The sequence below is a fragment of the Pygocentrus nattereri genome, chromosome 18 (genome assembly GCF_015220715.1).
Source record: "Pygocentrus nattereri isolate fPygNat1 chromosome 18, fPygNat1.pri, whole genome shotgun sequence".
In the NCBI taxonomy this organism is placed as follows: Eukaryota; Metazoa; Chordata; class Actinopteri; order Characiformes; family Serrasalmidae; genus Pygocentrus; species Pygocentrus nattereri.
In genome coordinates, this window is record NC_051228.1 from 3,795,664 (window position 1) to 3,812,990 (window position 17,327).

General features: G+C 43.2%; 4 protein-coding genes across 4 annotated transcripts; all 4 read right to left on the bottom strand.

Moving 5' to 3' along the window:
- Positions 1 to 554: 554 nt before the first annotated feature.
- LOC119266035 (protocadherin alpha-3-like) lies at positions 555 to 11,565 on the bottom strand. The gene is made up of 2 exons (XM_037547523.1): positions 9,100 to 11,565; positions 555 to 653 (listed from the first exon to the last, which is right to left on the bottom strand). Exons 1-2 carry the CDS (start codon positions 11,440 to 11,442, stop codon positions 570 to 572), a joined length of 2,427 nt encoding a protein of 808 aa, XP_037403420.1. The 5' UTR covers positions 11,443 to 11,565; the 3' UTR covers positions 555 to 569.
- On the bottom strand, positions 663 to 3,207 carry LOC119265998 (protocadherin alpha-10-like; the record flags this gene model as incomplete). Its single annotated transcript, XM_037547419.1, has 1 exon — positions 663 to 3,207. A coding segment is annotated over exon 1 (2,358 nt), but the record flags the coding sequence as incomplete, so codon positions are not given.
- On the bottom strand, positions 4,946 to 7,423 carry LOC119266036 (protocadherin alpha-8-like). The gene has a single exon (XM_037547524.1). It carries the CDS (start codon positions 7,334 to 7,336, stop codon positions 4,946 to 4,948), a length of 2,391 nt encoding a protein of 796 aa, XP_037403421.1. The 5' UTR covers positions 7,337 to 7,423.
- A 71-nt stretch (positions 11,566 to 11,636) lies between the features above and the next one.
- Positions 11,637 to 16,052, bottom strand: LOC108419115 (protocadherin alpha-1-like). The gene is made up of 3 exons (XM_037547430.1): positions 13,562 to 16,052; positions 13,404 to 13,454; positions 11,637 to 11,708 (listed from the first exon to the last, which is right to left on the bottom strand). Exons 1-3 carry the CDS (start codon positions 15,920 to 15,922, stop codon positions 11,637 to 11,639), a joined length of 2,484 nt encoding a protein of 827 aa, XP_037403327.1. The 5' UTR covers positions 15,923 to 16,052.
- Between the last annotated feature and the right edge of the window lie 1,275 nt (positions 16,053 to 17,327).

Consider the following 17,327-nt stretch of genomic DNA (forward strand, 5'->3'; position numbering starts at 1 on the left):
CGTCTGAACTACTACGTTGTTAATCTCTTAAAATGGTCATATTTTAAAGTTGGGGTTAAAAATCTTGAGGCTGTCTTTAAAAAGATTCGCGAAAAAAGAGTCAACAAAAAAGTGCGGCAATAACTCACCGATTACTTGTTCAAACATATTCACATTCTTAGTAAGTAGGAGATCATGTGCCCGTGTAAAATGATCATTTACATGAACGCCGATGAGGTTAAATATCACTTGCATATTTCTTACCAACCCATTCAAAGCCTCTTACTGTGATGCAACATTTGAGCTTCTAACTTACTTTTAAACTTCAATGAACAGAAAGACGAAACTGTATCGCAAAGTAAGTTCAGGTGCCTGAAACTTCAAGGTCAGGTCTGCTTTATCAGCGCTGTATGAAGTTTGTGTCCGCGTGAAAGCGTTTCTTAAGATAAATATAAAAAGCTTCTACCTCAATTTCGCGCGTGCACCGCAAGTTCATTCACGTTTGCGCGCTACAACCAGTTGATTCAACGACCACAAGCATTAAAAATCACAAAGAAATTGAATTTAAAACCGCGATGTGACTAAACTGGTCAAAAACTCGCAAGTATCAGCAAGAAATGGCAACGCAGCAAACGCTTGCATACCCAACCTGCAAAGCCAGTGAAAGCCCTTACCTTCCCAGAGCTGGGGAGAGTCTGTGTCCGAGAGAAAGTGTCCCCTCCATTAATGCTGATCAGCTCTGCGTCTGCAGGCGGAAACGGCGACGGGAAAACCACGACGTCACTCTTCAGCGTGTCTGAGCTGAAGCACACGTCGTACTGCTGAGTGGCTTTAGAGTAAGACCAGCTCCCGTCAGGGTGTGTAGTGACCACTGGACCGCTGCACCTGCTCAAACCGCCCTCTGACCCGCAGCATTTAGCCGCTATCAAACCGATGAGGCTCAGCAGAAAGATCACCGACACTGAGACAATAGCGATGAGCAGATACAGATTCAGATCAGAGAAGCCCTCCTCCTTCATCGGCACTTGTCTTAGGGAAGGCTGCCCGCTGTCCAGGCTTTCAACCACCACAACCTCGACAGTCACTGTAGCTGATAGTGAAGGTTCTCCATGGTCACATACCGTCACAACAAGTGGGTGGGTTTTCAGGTCGTGGTCACTCATTCGCCTCTTAGTCCTGATTTCTCCAGAGCTGCTTCCAATGCGGAACAGATTAGTCCCCTTAGGTTCAGTGATGTGATAAGACAGCAGCGCATTATAACCAGAATCAGCATCTACAGCTCGGATTTTAGCCACATAGTAGCCCCCTTCAGCAGAGTAGGGGACGTTCTCGGTGTTTACTGACCCAGCCTCAGAGTAAGGAGGTAAGATCACTGGACTGTTGTCGTTCTCATCCAGGATAAACACGTTCACAGTCACATTGCTGCTCAGAGGAGGAACTCCAGAGTCAGTGGCCTGGACTTTAAACTGGAATCTTTTTGTTTCTTCGTAGTTAAAAGACTGCATGCTGTATATTTCACCAGTCAAGGAATTGACGTTTATCATTGCTGATATTGGAAAGCCGTCGTTGGAAGTGTCTAATAACGAGTATGAAAGTTCAGCATTTGCGCCAAGATCGGGATCCTCTGCCAAAACTTTGATCACGTGATCTCCAACTTGGCCATTCTCTTTCAGATAAGCGTTAACAACAGGTGCTGAGAAGCGCGGTGGGTTGTCATTAACATCAGAGATATGGACGGTTATTATACTGCTTCTGGATAGAGGTGGAGCTCCTTCATCTATGGCTTCAAGTGGGATGTTATACTGCGGAGTGCGTTCTCTATCTAAAGGTCCATCTACTACCAGGGAGTAATGGTTTTTATACGATGGCTCCAGTTTGAAAGGAAAAGAGCCCTTCATTGAAACATGTATTAGACCGTTTTTGCCTCCATCTCTATCAGAAACTGTAACTAAAGCCACAGCAGTACCAGGTTTGGTGTCCTCCTTGACGCTGTCCAGCAGTGGGGTCATTATAATCTCTGGTGCGTTGTCATTCTCATCTAAAACTTCTATTAATACTTTACAGTGCGTGCTCTGAGGAGGACTGCCTTTGTCTCTTGCTTGAACTCGTAACTCTATCGCCTGATTGTCTTCATAATCTATTCGCCCATTGATTAGAATTTCCCCAGTTTCGGGGATGATGGTGAATAAGTCTTTCTTTTTTGACTTCCCATGTCCTAAAAACGAGTACAGAATTTCGCTATTTATGCCATGATCCGCATCAGAGGCAGAAACAGACAAAATTTTAGTGCCTAAGGAAACATTCTCCCTCACTTTAACTTTGTAAAGAGGCATGCTGAAAACTGGGCTATTGTCGTTGACGTCCATCACGTCTATAATTATATTCAGTGCGCCCGATTTAGGAGGCTTTCCTCCATCTACTGCTGTAAGCATCAAGCGAACAAGCGACTGTTTCTCTCTATCCAAAGCCTTTTGCAACACCAACTCTGCGTAAACACTCCCTTCATCGCTCTGTACATCTATAGAGAAGTATTCATTCTGACTGAGTCTATATTCTTTTAGCGCATTGCTGCCTGTATCACTGTCCTCAGCCACCGGGAGTGGAAACCTCTCTCCAAGGCTGGCGTGTTCGAATATACTGAGTTTGAACGTGTCTAGTGGAAAATGTGGCGAATTGTCATTTACATCCACAATCTTTACCTCAATCCTGTAAAGACTGTGAGGGTTCTGCGCCAAAGCCTCCAAATTCAAAACGCATTTTTCATTAGACGCGCAAATTTCCTCACGGTCGATCCGCTCGCTCACAAACAGCGCCCCAGTCTTCAGATCGACCTCAAAGTACTTCTTATTGGATCCAGACACGATCTGAAACTGTCGAGGTTCCAAGTCGTGTGGGTTAATGTTCAGGTCTTTGGCGATATTCCCCACAACTGTCCCCTTATTCACCTCCTCTGAAACGGAGTACACCATCTGTCCGGACGATGACGCCCACAAAGATAGAAGCGCTGCGGCCCAAAAGCAGAAACGCGCCAAGAAATCCATTATCACGCGCTGATTTTTGGAGAAAAGCAATCAAAATAGTGTTTTTGTCCCAGAGAAAACACAAAGAACGACGCGAAATAATCCCAAACCTCGTATCTCATCTGCTGATGCCTTTTATCTGAAGGCAGCTGAGGGTGGTGCCACATAAATAAAGCGACTAATACTCTCAGTCTCGCGGTCTGCAGTGACACCACGCGCTCCAAAAGAGAATGATCTGCTTTTTCTGTGTTCTGTCTTGTGTTAACAAGAGCAAAATCGCAGCACACACTGCTAGAAATAAAGACTCTGTGCAGATCCACATTTCATTCAAGGTACAAACAATGTAAATATTCTATCGAAGGTACAACAGTGGTTTTATACTCCATTTTTGTATCTTAAATATGTTTTTCCAAGTGAAAAGTCTTTTTAAAGCCTAATGTGTTAAAACATAGCAATAAAATAAAAAGCCTGGAGACGAGACGGGGTGTGTGGAGTCAGTACAACTCAGAAAATATCATTTCAGTGGATTATTATGTTTCCTGACTAAAGTTACTAAGATGTACCCTTGAGAGTACCATCCCAGGACATAAGAGGTACTGCCCCAGGGACAGCACCACACCTTTATTTCTGGGAGTGTTGGATGAAATACAGACTTTAAGAACTTTTAAGAAAATAAGGAAAAACAGTTCTTCGCATAAAGTGAGCAAAAGCAAATTCCAGCTCAAAACTTTATGTCAGATACAGAAGGTGTCAAAACTTTCAAATTCAACACAGCTTTCATTGAACGAGCCAGAAAGACTGGGTCACATCTCTCCTTTAAGTCAGGGTACCTGAGCCTGCGCAGTGCTGTCACTGTCCTTGGTGCTGAAAAGCATCTGCCAAGTTAAAACCAAGAAGCCACAAATTTAAAAGTGCATAGTGAACAAATACCAACAGCAATCTTGTATGATATGGACATCGTTGTAGACAGGGACCAATATATTCAGAAAGAGGTTTGGACTAATTAGAGAGAGCCAATAAAACAAAGTAGGTTTAAGCAAAACAACTAAGTAGTGTGCCTATACATTAACATAGTCATGTGCATGGATGCATATGATTTGTGAGATTTTTTGATGGGCTATAAGCTGGAGGAAATTTTATTTAGAGCAAATAATCTAATAATTAATCAAATAATAATAATAGGATAAACAATAAACAGACCCAAACTTACAATAAACAATTTTAACAGCCATGTAGTAGAAATTAGCTGATTTCTTATATGAAATTTAACTGTCTTAACTTCTTGGAAGCTTATTCAATACAGCTTGGATGCATTACTCAAAAAAAGCTATGCAAAAATACAAACAAGTGATGTTTACTTGAATCTAATTTTCTACTTAATGACTACTCAAGGCATTTCTAGGACAGTCAATGGAAAAATAAAGTGCTGAAAATTATGTAAATTATTTGAAGCCAAAGGTGCCAGGTGTAGTAGCAGCTAAAAGTGTGTTAATATTGGCGTAGTGAAACTGCCATGAAGGGAACCCAATATACAAGATAAAGCTTCCACCAGAAAAGGTAAAACGTGAAATTTAACCACATGATAACAAAAAATCCAGCTTTTATTCCATCCCAAAGCCGTCAGGTTCTTAACCTCCCAGTGTCTGGGTGTGTATGAAAATGTTTCTTTCATTACAGACATTAATCATCTCCCTCAATTGTATGGTTATACCACAAGTGCATTCACCTTTACTGCGAATATTAGTCGATTCGATGACCACAAGCACTAAAAATCTTCAGAGAAATTGAATTGCAAAGTGCTATGTGTCTTAAACAGTCAAGCATTTCCAAGTAATACCAAGCAAAGCCTGCAGTGATCTCAAATTTATGTGCCTGTTCATTCAATTTCAGAAAATTTCAACAAGAAATGACAATGCACAGCTTGCATACCCAAACTTCAAAGCCAATTACAGCCTTACCTTCCCAGAGCTGGGGAGAGTCTGTGTCCGAGAGAAAGTGTCCCCTCCATTAATGCTGATCAGCTCTGCGTCTGCAGGCGGAAACGGCGAGGGGAAAACCACAACGTCACTCTTCAGCGTGTCTGAGCTGAAGCACACGTCGTACTGCTGAGTGGCTTTAGAGTAAGACCAGCTCCCGTCAGGGTGTGTAGTGACCACTGGACCGCTGCACCTGCTCAAACCGCCCTCTGACCCGCAGCATTTAGCCGCTAGCAAACCGATGAGGCTCAGCAGAAAGATCACAGACACTGAGACAATAGCGATGAGCAGATACAGATTCAGATCAGAGAAGCCCTCCTCCTTCATCGGCACTTGTCTTAGGGAAGGCTGCCCGCTGTCCAGACTTTCAACCACCACAACCTCGACAGTCACTGTAGCTGATAGTGAAGGTTCTCCATGGTCACATACCGTCACAACAAGTGGGTGGGTTTTCAGGTCGTGGTCACTCATTCGCCTCTTAGTCCTGATTTCTCCAGAGCTGCTTCCAATGCGGAACAGATTAGTCCCCTTAGGCTCAGTGATGTGATAAGACAGCAGCGCATTATAACCAGAATCGGCATCTACAGCTCGGATTTTAGCCACATAGTAGCCCCCTTCAGCAGAGTAGGGGACGTTCTCGGTGTTTACTGACCCAGCTTCAGAGTAAGGAGGTAAGATCACTGGACTGTTGTCGTTCTCATCCAGGATAAACACGTGCACAGTCACATTGCTGCTGAGTGGAGGAGCTCCAGAGTCAGTGGCCTGGACTTTAAACTGGAATGATTTGATTTCCTCATAATTATATGACTGTTTACTGTATATATCACCACTTGAGGGATTGATGTCCACCATAGGTGACCAGGAACCTTCCATACTGCTCTGACCAATCAAAGAATAAACAATTTGAGCATTCTCATTAATATCTGGATCTTTTGCTGTCACTGTGGCTATTACATTTCCAGCTGGGCTGTTTTCCTTCACATAAAAGACCATTAAACTGTCTGGAAAGTGAGGCGCATTGTCATTCACATCCATAACAAGAATGGTAAGAACCACACTGCTGGACAGAGTAGGGGTTCCTTTATCAGTAGCCATTATGGTGATGTTATACTGAGGCACGCGCTCTCTGTCTAGAGATCCATCCACCACTAATGAGTAATAGTTTTTGTAAGATGACTGAAGTATAAATGGACCGAGCTCTTTAACTTTAGCACTGACCTCTCCGTTTTTGCCTACGTCATTATCAGCAATCGTGATCAATCCAACAGCAGTACCGGATGTGGCGTCTTCTCTCACCGCGCTCGTGAGAGAGGTGACGGAAATGGCTGGGGCGTTATCATTCACGTCAAGCACTTCGATTAAAACTTTGCAATGAGATGCTCGAGGCGAGGAGCCTTTGTCCTGAGCCTGCGCGTGAAGCTCAAACGCAGCAGTATCTTCCCTGTCCAGCTGCGCTTTTACTGTGATTTCCCCAGTGGAGGGGTTTATAGCAAAAATGTCTGCCCACTTCTCCTTACCGTGGCTTATCAAAGAGTAAACAATCTCTCCATTCACTCCAGAGTCCAGATCAGTAGCATTAAGCTTAATAACTGGAGTCCCAAACATTGCATTCTCAGGGATGCTCACTTTATAAAGCTCTTTGCTGAACGCAGGCGTGTTATCGTTCACATCAATTACATTAACTGTTATGTCAAGAGTGCCAGACCTTTGGGGTTTACCTCCATCGACAGCAGTGAGTATGAGCTTCACAACGGCTTGCTTTTCTCTGTCTAGAGCCTTCTGCAGAACAAGCTGTGGTGAGAGATTCTGATCTCCACCGCTCTGGACGTTCAGCGAAAAATATTCATTGTTGCTAAGCCTGTAGCTCTTAACCGAGTTGCTGCCTACATCTGCATCACTCGCCTTGGGCAAAGGGTATCTCTCACCAGCAAACGCGTGCTCTGTAATGTTCAAATCATACGTTTTATAAGGGAAAGACGGGGCGTTGTCATTTACATCCATTATATTCACAGTGACGCTAAAAAGTCGCAAAGGGCTTTGCGCAATAGCTTCAAGATGCAACGAACACGTTTGACTTGAAGGACAAAGCTCCTCCCGATCGATCCTCTCGTTCACGAACAGCTCGCCAGTCTTCAAGTTGACCTCGAAATACTTCTTGCTTGATCCAGACACGATCTGAAACATGCGTGCCTCCAGCTCGCGAGCGTTGAAGTTAAGGTCTTTCGCCATATTTCCAACCACGGTCCCTTTATTCACTTCCTCTGTGACCGAGTAGGCGACCTGAGCCGAAGATGCGTCCCACAAAAAAAGAGGCAGGAGAAACAGCAGTAGCGGACACGACCTCAAAAACAGGGCATCCATCGCGCGCTTTGAAACTCCGTTCGGAAATAAAAGACGCAAATTGCGATAAAACAGCAGGAGCAGAACAGCGATTGCTTTTATGCTCGGTCGAAGAAGGCTCCCCCTCTGCCCTCCTCCTTTCTGCTGCGCCTGAAGAATGGTGGGGACTGGAATCGGACACGTTGGCCATCATAATCGTGGTCAACAGCGACCTCTTGTGTCCACAAAGCCAAATGCTCATAGTGAAAACTTCTGATTACTGACAGAAAGTATCGCCCAATTTCAAAGAGCGATTCATTTACTCATCAATAAAATATATGCAATCGATGCAATTTGCCCGAGGAAAGTAAACTGAAATATAAAACTGAGATGGTTTATATAATTTGGTGCAAATAGTGTGCAAGTAGAAACCATGTCTCAGCGGACTCCGTTCCTTTTATGAATACATCTCAAAGCAATCCTTAAGCCATAAATTCTCGACACATGAACATCATGTAAATTTAAGAGCTGAGAGTAAACCAGTGTATCTTCGGCTATTTGGCAGGGTGAAAAGAAAGCACTGAAGCTCAGTATAAGGACCCAAGTGAAGAAGAACCAGAGATCACAGCTCGCAAGTAAACAGGACAATGATCTGTAAGCTCCTAGCAGGAGACTGATTGAGTATTCCAACTCAAGAAAAAGAACAGGTGTTGCACTCTTCCGACACAAATGAACGGTTGAAAGAGCCAGATCAAGGTTTACACGTGCCAAAGAACCCTTCATGAGACAGATGAACAGACCCAAGCTCTCTAAACACAGTGTAACAGGCATTCAGGTTAGCAGATTATGGGATGTAGAACTGCCTGAACTCGTTTGGGTTTCATCAGTAAAACCAGCTGTGTAGCTCTAATAAACGGAGTATATTCAAACAAGTGACTTCTGGTTGAGTTATAAGTAGAACTTGGCTACACTGGATGAGCGCTGTCCACTACAGAAGTTCTGAAAACCAACTTCAGGTTGACCAAAACTTTTTTTTTCTTCAAAATAGGTAATATGACATGTTTTGTTTTGTTTTGTATTGTTTTTTTCTGTCATTTTTTTTAATACTGAATATAGCGAGCATGTTCATGAATGCATTTGAGCTTAAACACTCGTAAAACACATTATTAAAATAATTTGTTAAATTTATTATTTTACAATATTTTAAAGCATCAGATTCAAAACATAAGCAAATGTGTACCATGAGAATATCTCTTTACTTAAAGCTGAGCGATAAATAAATAAATAAATAAATAAATAAATAAATAAATAAATACTGCATTAAGTTTTATGTTTTCATTCTATTTTCTTTCATTTTTTGAGTGCAAATTATTTAAAAGTGATTTTTGTCATTTGGAGCTATAGCCAGCTTTTGTGTACTTATTTTTGAGCACAGAAACAAATACTTTACTGTATTCATAATCATTTCTATATAACTATTTATTATGCTAATTCAGCAAGGTAAACACGTTTCAGAAGTATTTAAAAATATGAATCAAACACACATGTGCTTTCAGTTGCATGGTAATATTGCTACTTCGGGAAATATGTAATGTATTTACCACCATTGCTAATCCACACATGAATGAACTTTGTAGTTATTAATCAATGTTGTTGTTAAAGAAGAAATAATGTGTTAATAATGTTTATGAGGGAACCTTCAACACAAACACTCACCGCAGGGCAGAAGCACAACAGAGAACTTTTCACCTTTCAAACCGACGCCTGTGCACACAAAATAACAGGACTAAGGAAACTTCCCTTACCTTCCCAGAGCTGGGGAGAGTCTGTGTCCGAGAGAAAGTGTCCCCTCCATTAATGCTGATCAGCTCTGCGTCTGCAGGCGGAAACGGCGAGGGGAAAACCACGACGTCACTCTTCAGCGTGTCTGAGCTGAAGCACACGTCGTACTGCTGAGTGGCTTTAGAGTAAGACCAGCTCCCGTCAGGGTGTGTAGTGACCACTGGACCGCTGCACCTGCTCAAACCGCCCTCTGACCCGCAGCATTTAGCCGCTAGCAAACCGATGAGGCTCAGCAGAAAGATCACCGACACTGAGACAATAGCGATGAGCAGATACAGATTCAGATCAGAGAAGCCCTCCTCCTTCATCGGCACTTGTCTTAGGGAAGGCTGCCCGCTGTCCAGACTTTCAACCACCACAACCTCGACAGTCACTGTAGCTGATAGTGAAGGTTCTCCATGGTCACATACCATCACAACAAGTGGGTGGGTTTTCAGGTCGTGGTCACTCATTCGCCTCTTAGTCCTGATTTCTCCAGAGCTGCTTCCAATGCGGAACAGATTAGTCCCCTTAGGCTCAGTGATGTGATAAGACAGCAGCGCATTATAACCAGAATCAGCATCTACAGCTCGGATTTTAGCCACATAGTAGCCCCCTTCAGCAGAGTAGGGGACGTTCTCGGTGTTTACTGACCCAGCCTCAGAGTAAGGAGGTAAGATCACTGGACTGTTGTCGTTCTCATCCAGGATAAACACGTTCACAGTCACGTTGCTACTGAGTGGAGGAGCTCCAGAGTCAGTGGCCTGGACTTGAACTTGGATTGATTTGATTTCCTCATAATTGAATGACTGTTTGCTATAGATGTCACCATTTTCTGAGTTTATGTCTAAGAATTGGATGTTTATGCCTCCTTTACTAAGTAAAGCATATGATATCTGAGCGTTCTCATTAACGTCCCTGTCTAATGCTCTCACACTTGCTATCACAACCCCAGCTGGACTATTTTCTTTAACATAAATGTTCATTATGGGCTCTGGAAAAAGGGGCGCATTGTCATTGACATCAGCAATGTGAACAGACAGGACACTGGTGGTAGACAGTGGTGGTGTACCTTCATCTGTGGCTTTGATGGTAATGTTATATACAGCAACCTTCTCCCTGTCCAGTGGCCCATCTACCACCAATGAATAGTAGTTTCTGTAAGAGGACTCTATCTTGAATGGTACGTGGCCCAAAATGCTACAATGCACTACTCCATTTCTACCTCCATCCTTGTCTGACACTGTAAATAAAGCCACTGCTGTTCCTTCTTTACAGTCCTCCTTCACAGTATTGGTGAGTGACGTCACCTCTATCTCTGGTGGGTTGTCATTCACGTCAACAATTTCAACCAATACTTTACACTGGGAACTTTTAGGGGGCTGACCTTTATCTTTAGCCTCCACTCTCAGCTCAACGGCAGCGTTTTGCTCATGGTCGAGTTCGCCTTTCACTGTGATGACGCCACTTTCAGGGTCAACTGAAAACAGATCTGAGCCTTTAGCGCTGCCTTGCCTCACTGTAGCGAATACAATTTCACCATTGACACCTTCGTCCAAATCTGTTGCTGAGAGTGATAAGACTTGGGCTCCAAACGGAGCGTTCTCGTTCACTTTCACCTTGTAAAGCGATTGGCTGAAAACTGGAGGGTTGTCGTTAAAATCCAAAACATTGACAACGATCTCCAACGTCCCAGATAACGGAGGCTTTCCTCCATCAAGAGCAGTCAGTATTAGGTGAATCACAGGCTGTGTTTCGCGATCTAAAGCTTTCTTCAGCACCAACTCGACTGAAGCACTGTCCTCTCCGTTTTGTACATCCAGAGAAAAGTGCTCGTTCGGGCTTAATTTATAGTTCTTCACCGTATTGCTGCCCGTGTCTGGATCTTCAGCCAATGGCAGAGTGAATTTCTCGCCTAGCGCAGATAACTCGGTTATATTCAGTATTTGGTTGCTAACCGAGAACAATGGGGCGTTGTCGTTGATGTCCATTATATTTACCTCGATACGAAACAGCCTCAGCGGATTCTGAGCCATGGCCTCTATATGCATTGAACATCTCTGGGCTTTGGGACAAAGCGCTTCTCGATCAATCCTCTCGGTCACAAACAGAGCTCCCGTCTTCAGATTCACCCCAAAATGCTTCTTATTAGAGACAATCTGAAACATGCGCGCTTCCAGATCCTGCGCGTTGATGTTAAGATCTTTAGCCACGTTCCCGACAACAGTGCCCTCCTTCACTTCTTCTGAGACGGAATACGCGATCTGACCGGAGGATAAATCCCACGAAAGAAGACATAATAAAATCCCAGACACAGCACGATCCATCTTTGGACAAAACAGAGGCTTCACGCTTCCAAACGGACAGACATCAAAGGAAAAACAAACGAAAAATTAAGCGATGAAAAGACGTCGTCTTCTCTAAACCACATCCAATGCAGATGTCTCTCTAACGCCATAAGGCTTTCTGAGACTGGGATTCTTTGGGATGGGAGAGTCAAATTACCCACGGTAATAAAAGTTCACGGTCTGCAGCGCCCCCAAGTGGTTTCACGAAGTACAACAGGCTGTTTTGCTCCTTTGAGTGAGTTTACCTTTAATTCCCAAAGATAAATACGTATTATCACTCAGACTGAACTCCAGGATCAGAATACAAGAGACTATAGCTTAGGAAACTGACTCATACTAGATGCTGTAAAAGTAATGCAGAAGAAGGTTAAAGGAGTTTGAAAAGAAACTATAATGATGCGTCTCTACAAACGAAAATCTGAATTGTCCGGGTTAGGGTATTTTCTGTGTTTTCTTATGGATGCGAAAGCTAAGTGAGGAACAATATTGATGCCATTCAACTTCAGTGTTTGCTAAGATTTTTGAACACTAAACAAAATAAACAGATCCAGAACCAAACCTACTCTCATCTCTCACTCAAAGCCTAGATAGTCAACCTGAAGCTCTCATTTGTACGAAAAAGCAAAACAGTGAAAAAAAATAAACAGTTATGCCTGGAATAGCTGAATATTTAACATGGAAGAGGACGGCCAGCAACCAGATGGACGGATACAATCAGAGGAATCACTAATAAGCCATTAAGAAGCCTGAAGAACTAAGGAGAAGGCAGAACATTGCAGAAAAATAAACAATTCGGTCACCAGGAGTCGGACTTGACAACATTTAAAACTAAGAAATAGTAATTAGTGCTATTCTACACTCTTAAAAAAGATGGCTATTCAAGGGTTCTATAGTAAAGGGAATGGTTCTGTATAGAACCGCAAGTTATACAAAGAGTAATTTTGTGTTGCAGCTGTTCTTCACATTGTGAAATGGTTCTTCAGATTGATATGTGTTGTATGCGGTGTCATAAAGTCAATGTACTATATATGGTTCTATATGGAACCTTTTTGAAAATGGCTCTATACAGAACCAAAAAGACTTCTGTGCTAACAAGCTTCACATCAGAACAATAGCAGAAATCTTTTTGGTGCTTTATAGAAACATTTTCAAAAGCTCATTTTCTCACGAACCATATCACCTTGCAAAAAGCCATTTAAGCATGAACAAGTTCTACATGGAACTCATGGTTCTAAGCAGAGCTCTTCCATTTGTCACAAAAAAAAAAAAACTAAAAAACCTTTTTTTCATGAGTGCACCCAACACAAAGTGTATCCATAACATGAAAATAGAAACACCAAACGATAAACTCCAAAGTTGATCTTTTCTGATATGTACTGGCAAACAGTCTGACACACCATGATAAAAAATCACCACCACCATCATTATCATCATCATCATCATCATCATCACCACCATGATCGTCATCTTCATCAACATCATCATCATCATCATCATCATCATCATCACCACCATCAACATCACCTCCACCAACATCATCATCATCATCATCATCATCATCATCATCACCACCACCATCATCATCATCATTATCATCATCATCAACACCATCATCATCATCAACATCATCATCACCACCATCAACATCATGTCCACCACCACCAGCATCATCATCATCACCACCACCACCACCACCATCATCATCATCATCACCACCATCATCATCATCATCATCATCATCATCACCACCACCACCATCATCATCGTCATGACCATCATCATCATCATCATCACCTTCATCATCATCATCAGGTTTAAATTCCTACCAAAAAAAGCCTCGGATGTTCTAAAATGAAAACTGTTGAAAGTAAACACTGCTCGCATGAAACGAAAGAAAGAAAGAAAGAAAGAAAGAAAGAAAGAAAGAGCTACAGTATTACCATTCTGGTAGTTGTAGGTCTGTTGCTGTCCTGAATGTGGTGCTGAAACACCTTTGATAAAAAAGAACAAACCACAAATAACAAAAATATCAACCAATCCAATTCCATCCACAGCTTATCAGCCCAAATCAGAAAACAACAATAACACTGCCCCTTACCTTCCCAGAGCTGGGGAGAGTCTGTGTCCGAGAGAAAGTGTCCCCTCCATTAATGCTGATCAGCTCTGCGTCTGCAGGCGGAAACGGCGAGGGGAAAACCACGACGTCACTCTTCAGCGTGTCTGAGCTGAAGCACACGTCGTACTGCTGAGTGGCTTTAGAGTAAGACCAGCTCCCGTCAGGGTGTGTAGTGACCACTGGACCGCTGCACCTGCTCAAACCGCCCTCTGACCCGCAGCATTTAGCCGCTATCAAACCGATGAGGCTCAGCAGAAAGATCACCGACACTGAGACAATAGCGATGAGCAGATATAGATTCAGATCAGAGAAGCCCTCCTCCTTCATCGGCACTTGTCTTAGGGAGGGCTGCCCGCTGTCCAGACTTTCAACCACCACAACCTCGACAGTCACCGTAGCTGATAGTGAAGGTTCTCCATGGTCACATACCGTCACAACAAGTGGGTGGGTTTTCAGGTCGTGGTCACTCATTCGCCTCTTAGTCCTGATTTCTCCAGAGCTGCTTCCAATGCGGAACAGATTAGTCCCCTTAGGCTCAGTGATGTGATAAGACAGCAGCGCATTATAACCAGAATCAGCATCTACAGCTCGGATTTTAGCCACATAGTAGCCCCCTTCAGCAGAGTAGGGGACGTTCTCTGTGTTTACTGACCCAGCCTCAGAGTAAGGAGGTAAGATCACTGGACTGTTGTCGTTCTCATCCAGGATAAACACATTCACAGTCACATTGCTGCTGAGTGGAGGAGCTCCAGAGTCAGTGGCCTGGACTTTAAACTGGAAGTGCTTCACCTCCTCAAAGTTGAAGGACTGCATGCTGTAAATTTCTCCGGTCATAGAGTTGATGTTAACCACTGAAACTGAAGGCATGTTGGAGCTGTCCAGTAATGAATACGTCACGTGAGCATTTTCACCAACATCTATGTCTCGTGCGGAGACTTGCGCTATCAGACCACCTGCTGGGCTGTTCTCCTTTACATACACGTCGATAAACGGCTCTGGGAAGCGAGGTGGGTTATCGTTCACATCAGAAACACGGACAGCGACCACAGTGGTGCTGGAAAGAGGCGGCGACCCCTCATCTGTGGCTATTATTGACACATTATACAGCTCGTTTTCTTCTCTGTCGAGAGCACCACTTAACACAAGTGAGTAATACTTCCCTTGCGTGGATTCCAACACGAATGGAGAGTTTTTAGATATGGAACAGCGCACTTTTCCGTTTTTACCTCCATCTTTGTCTTGCACGGTGATCAGTGCAATGACGGTGCCCTTTCTAGCGTCCTCGCGCACGCTGTCCAGCAGGGAGGAGATTTTAATATCTGGTGCATTGTCATTCACATCCACCACCTCGATTAGGACTTTACAGTGAGATGCGAGCGGGGTAGAGCCCCCGTCTCGAGCCTCAACGCGAATCTCGTACGCGCTCGTGCTCTCATAATCTAATTCACCAACCACTGAAATGTCTCCAGTGATGGAGTCGATGGAAAACTTCTCTGATATTCCCTTTTGGCCTTGTTTAAACGAATATCTAACCTGGCCGTGAACCTCTTCGTCAAGATCGGTTGCGTTTACAGTTAAAATCGTCGAGCCAACAGCAATATTTTCTGGCACTAAAGCTTTATATACGGATTTGGAGAAAACAGGCGCGTTATCATTGGCATCTAATACTACAACGTTGATTTCTGTCGTCCCTGATCGTGGTGGTCTACCCCCGTCTACAGCAGTCAGCACGAGCCGGACTGCAGCCTGCTTCTCTCGGTCAAGACTCTTCGTTAGCACCAGCTCAGCAGATGGGCCCTGGTCAGCGTCTGTATGGACTTCCAAGCTGAAAAACGCATTTTGGGACAATTTATACGAGCTGATTGTGTTGCCTCCCATGTCTGGATCCTCAGCTCCCAGTAAAGGAAACTTGGATCCAACCAAAGCTAACTCTGCAACACGGATAGTTTGCGATTTCCCTGGAAAAACAGGAGGGTGGTCGTTAATATCGAGTATTTTTACCTCCACGCTGTGCATCTGTAACGGATCGTTAACAATCGCCTCCAGAGTCTCCGTGCAAGTCAGGCTGTTCGGACAGAGCTCTTCTCTGTCGATTGAACCCAACACAAACAGGGCGCCGGTCTTTAAATCCACCTCAAAACGTTTGTTCGACGACCCTGACACGATGCGAAGCCTGCGAGGCTCCAGATCAGCCACGTTGAGGTTTAAGTCTTTGGCTAAATTTCCAACCACTGTGCCTGGGCGCACCTCCTCGGACACGGAGTACACAGCGTGGCCTGACGTGACGGGCCGATAACAAAGCCATATCCAGCACAAAGACACGATCCATAAACGCCCCGGCATCCTACAGGCATTCAGGTTTGTATTACAACCCTTAACGATTCCGTCCAAAGTAAATAACTTGCTCACAACCTTTTGCGTTCAACTAGACTAAAATAAACCGTGGAGAGGAATGTAATCCACTGTAGCTCCTCTATCCTGCGCACTACCCAGCCAGTTGTGGGACTGGCTGTATACCTAAAGGGAGGGTTCTGATGTGAAAGCCTATTGCAGGTCAACAGCGCCCTCGTGTGGGCAAGTTGTGCATAAATGAGAGAGTTTTATGATTTTTAGCAAAAGACAGCTCCACTGAAATGCGTTGCTTTGAATTAATGCCATGAATCTGTGCGTCTGTTCCACGTGGAAAAAGTCCAGCACTTCACCGCAATTCTGGCCAAAGGGAAGGGAATTAAAACACAATAATTGATGTAATATATGTCATTTATATGGAGCCATTATACACGTTTAAATCAAATAATCCCACGATAGCACTTTTTATAGTTCTATCTTTACCAATTGCTTTACTTTACATTGAACATTTGTGGTCATGTTCATTTGCTACTGGGCTTTAATGAAAAAGCTTGGCATCAATGTATTAAAAACAGCAAGCAACAACGCATTAGGCTTTAACAAATACAAGCCACAATCTGTCGTCCAACAATATGAGATGCCGTGGTTTAAGCTTAGCCATATTTGCGTCCAAATGAACACGTATATTTGCTATAAATTATGGGAAATTATTACTACAACAGTGATAGTAATAAGAAAATGAAGAAGCAGAATAAACTTAATCTTAGTGTATCGACACAATTCTTTTGTTTCCATGATTTGACGTGAAATACAAGACAGGTATTGATCATTAAGTTCAAAAGAACTTATAAAATAAAAACTATTAACATTACGTTTTAAATGCAAGGCAAACGGTGTGGATTGGACCAAGAGACGAAACGCCGTCCAAAAAGCACCAGTGCAGACATTTCCGTAAAAGCCAAAAACAGATGAAACTGTAGAGTTGGTCATTATTTTATAGGAATGTAAAGTTAATTCCTCGATTTACTGAGGGAACATGCATCTGCTCCTCAGCATAAACGGAGGGAATTAAAACGTGGCAGCTTGTGAGCGTCGCTGCTCCGCTCGGTGCGATCAGAGACAGTCGGAGAATAAACTGATAATCTCTCAGTGAAGACATGCAGATGATGCGGGTTCAGAGAAGAAAGCATTGGAATTTCAGAAATCTTAAAGAGGCTATATATATATATATATATATATATATATATATATATATATATATATATATATATACACACACATTAATGAAAAGCAGCGCAGCTGAATCATCTGAGAAATTAGAACAGAAAAGCAAATTAATCTAAACTGGAGTTTCTAATATTTCGAACTTACAAATATAAATGTTTTCAGCAAAATAATT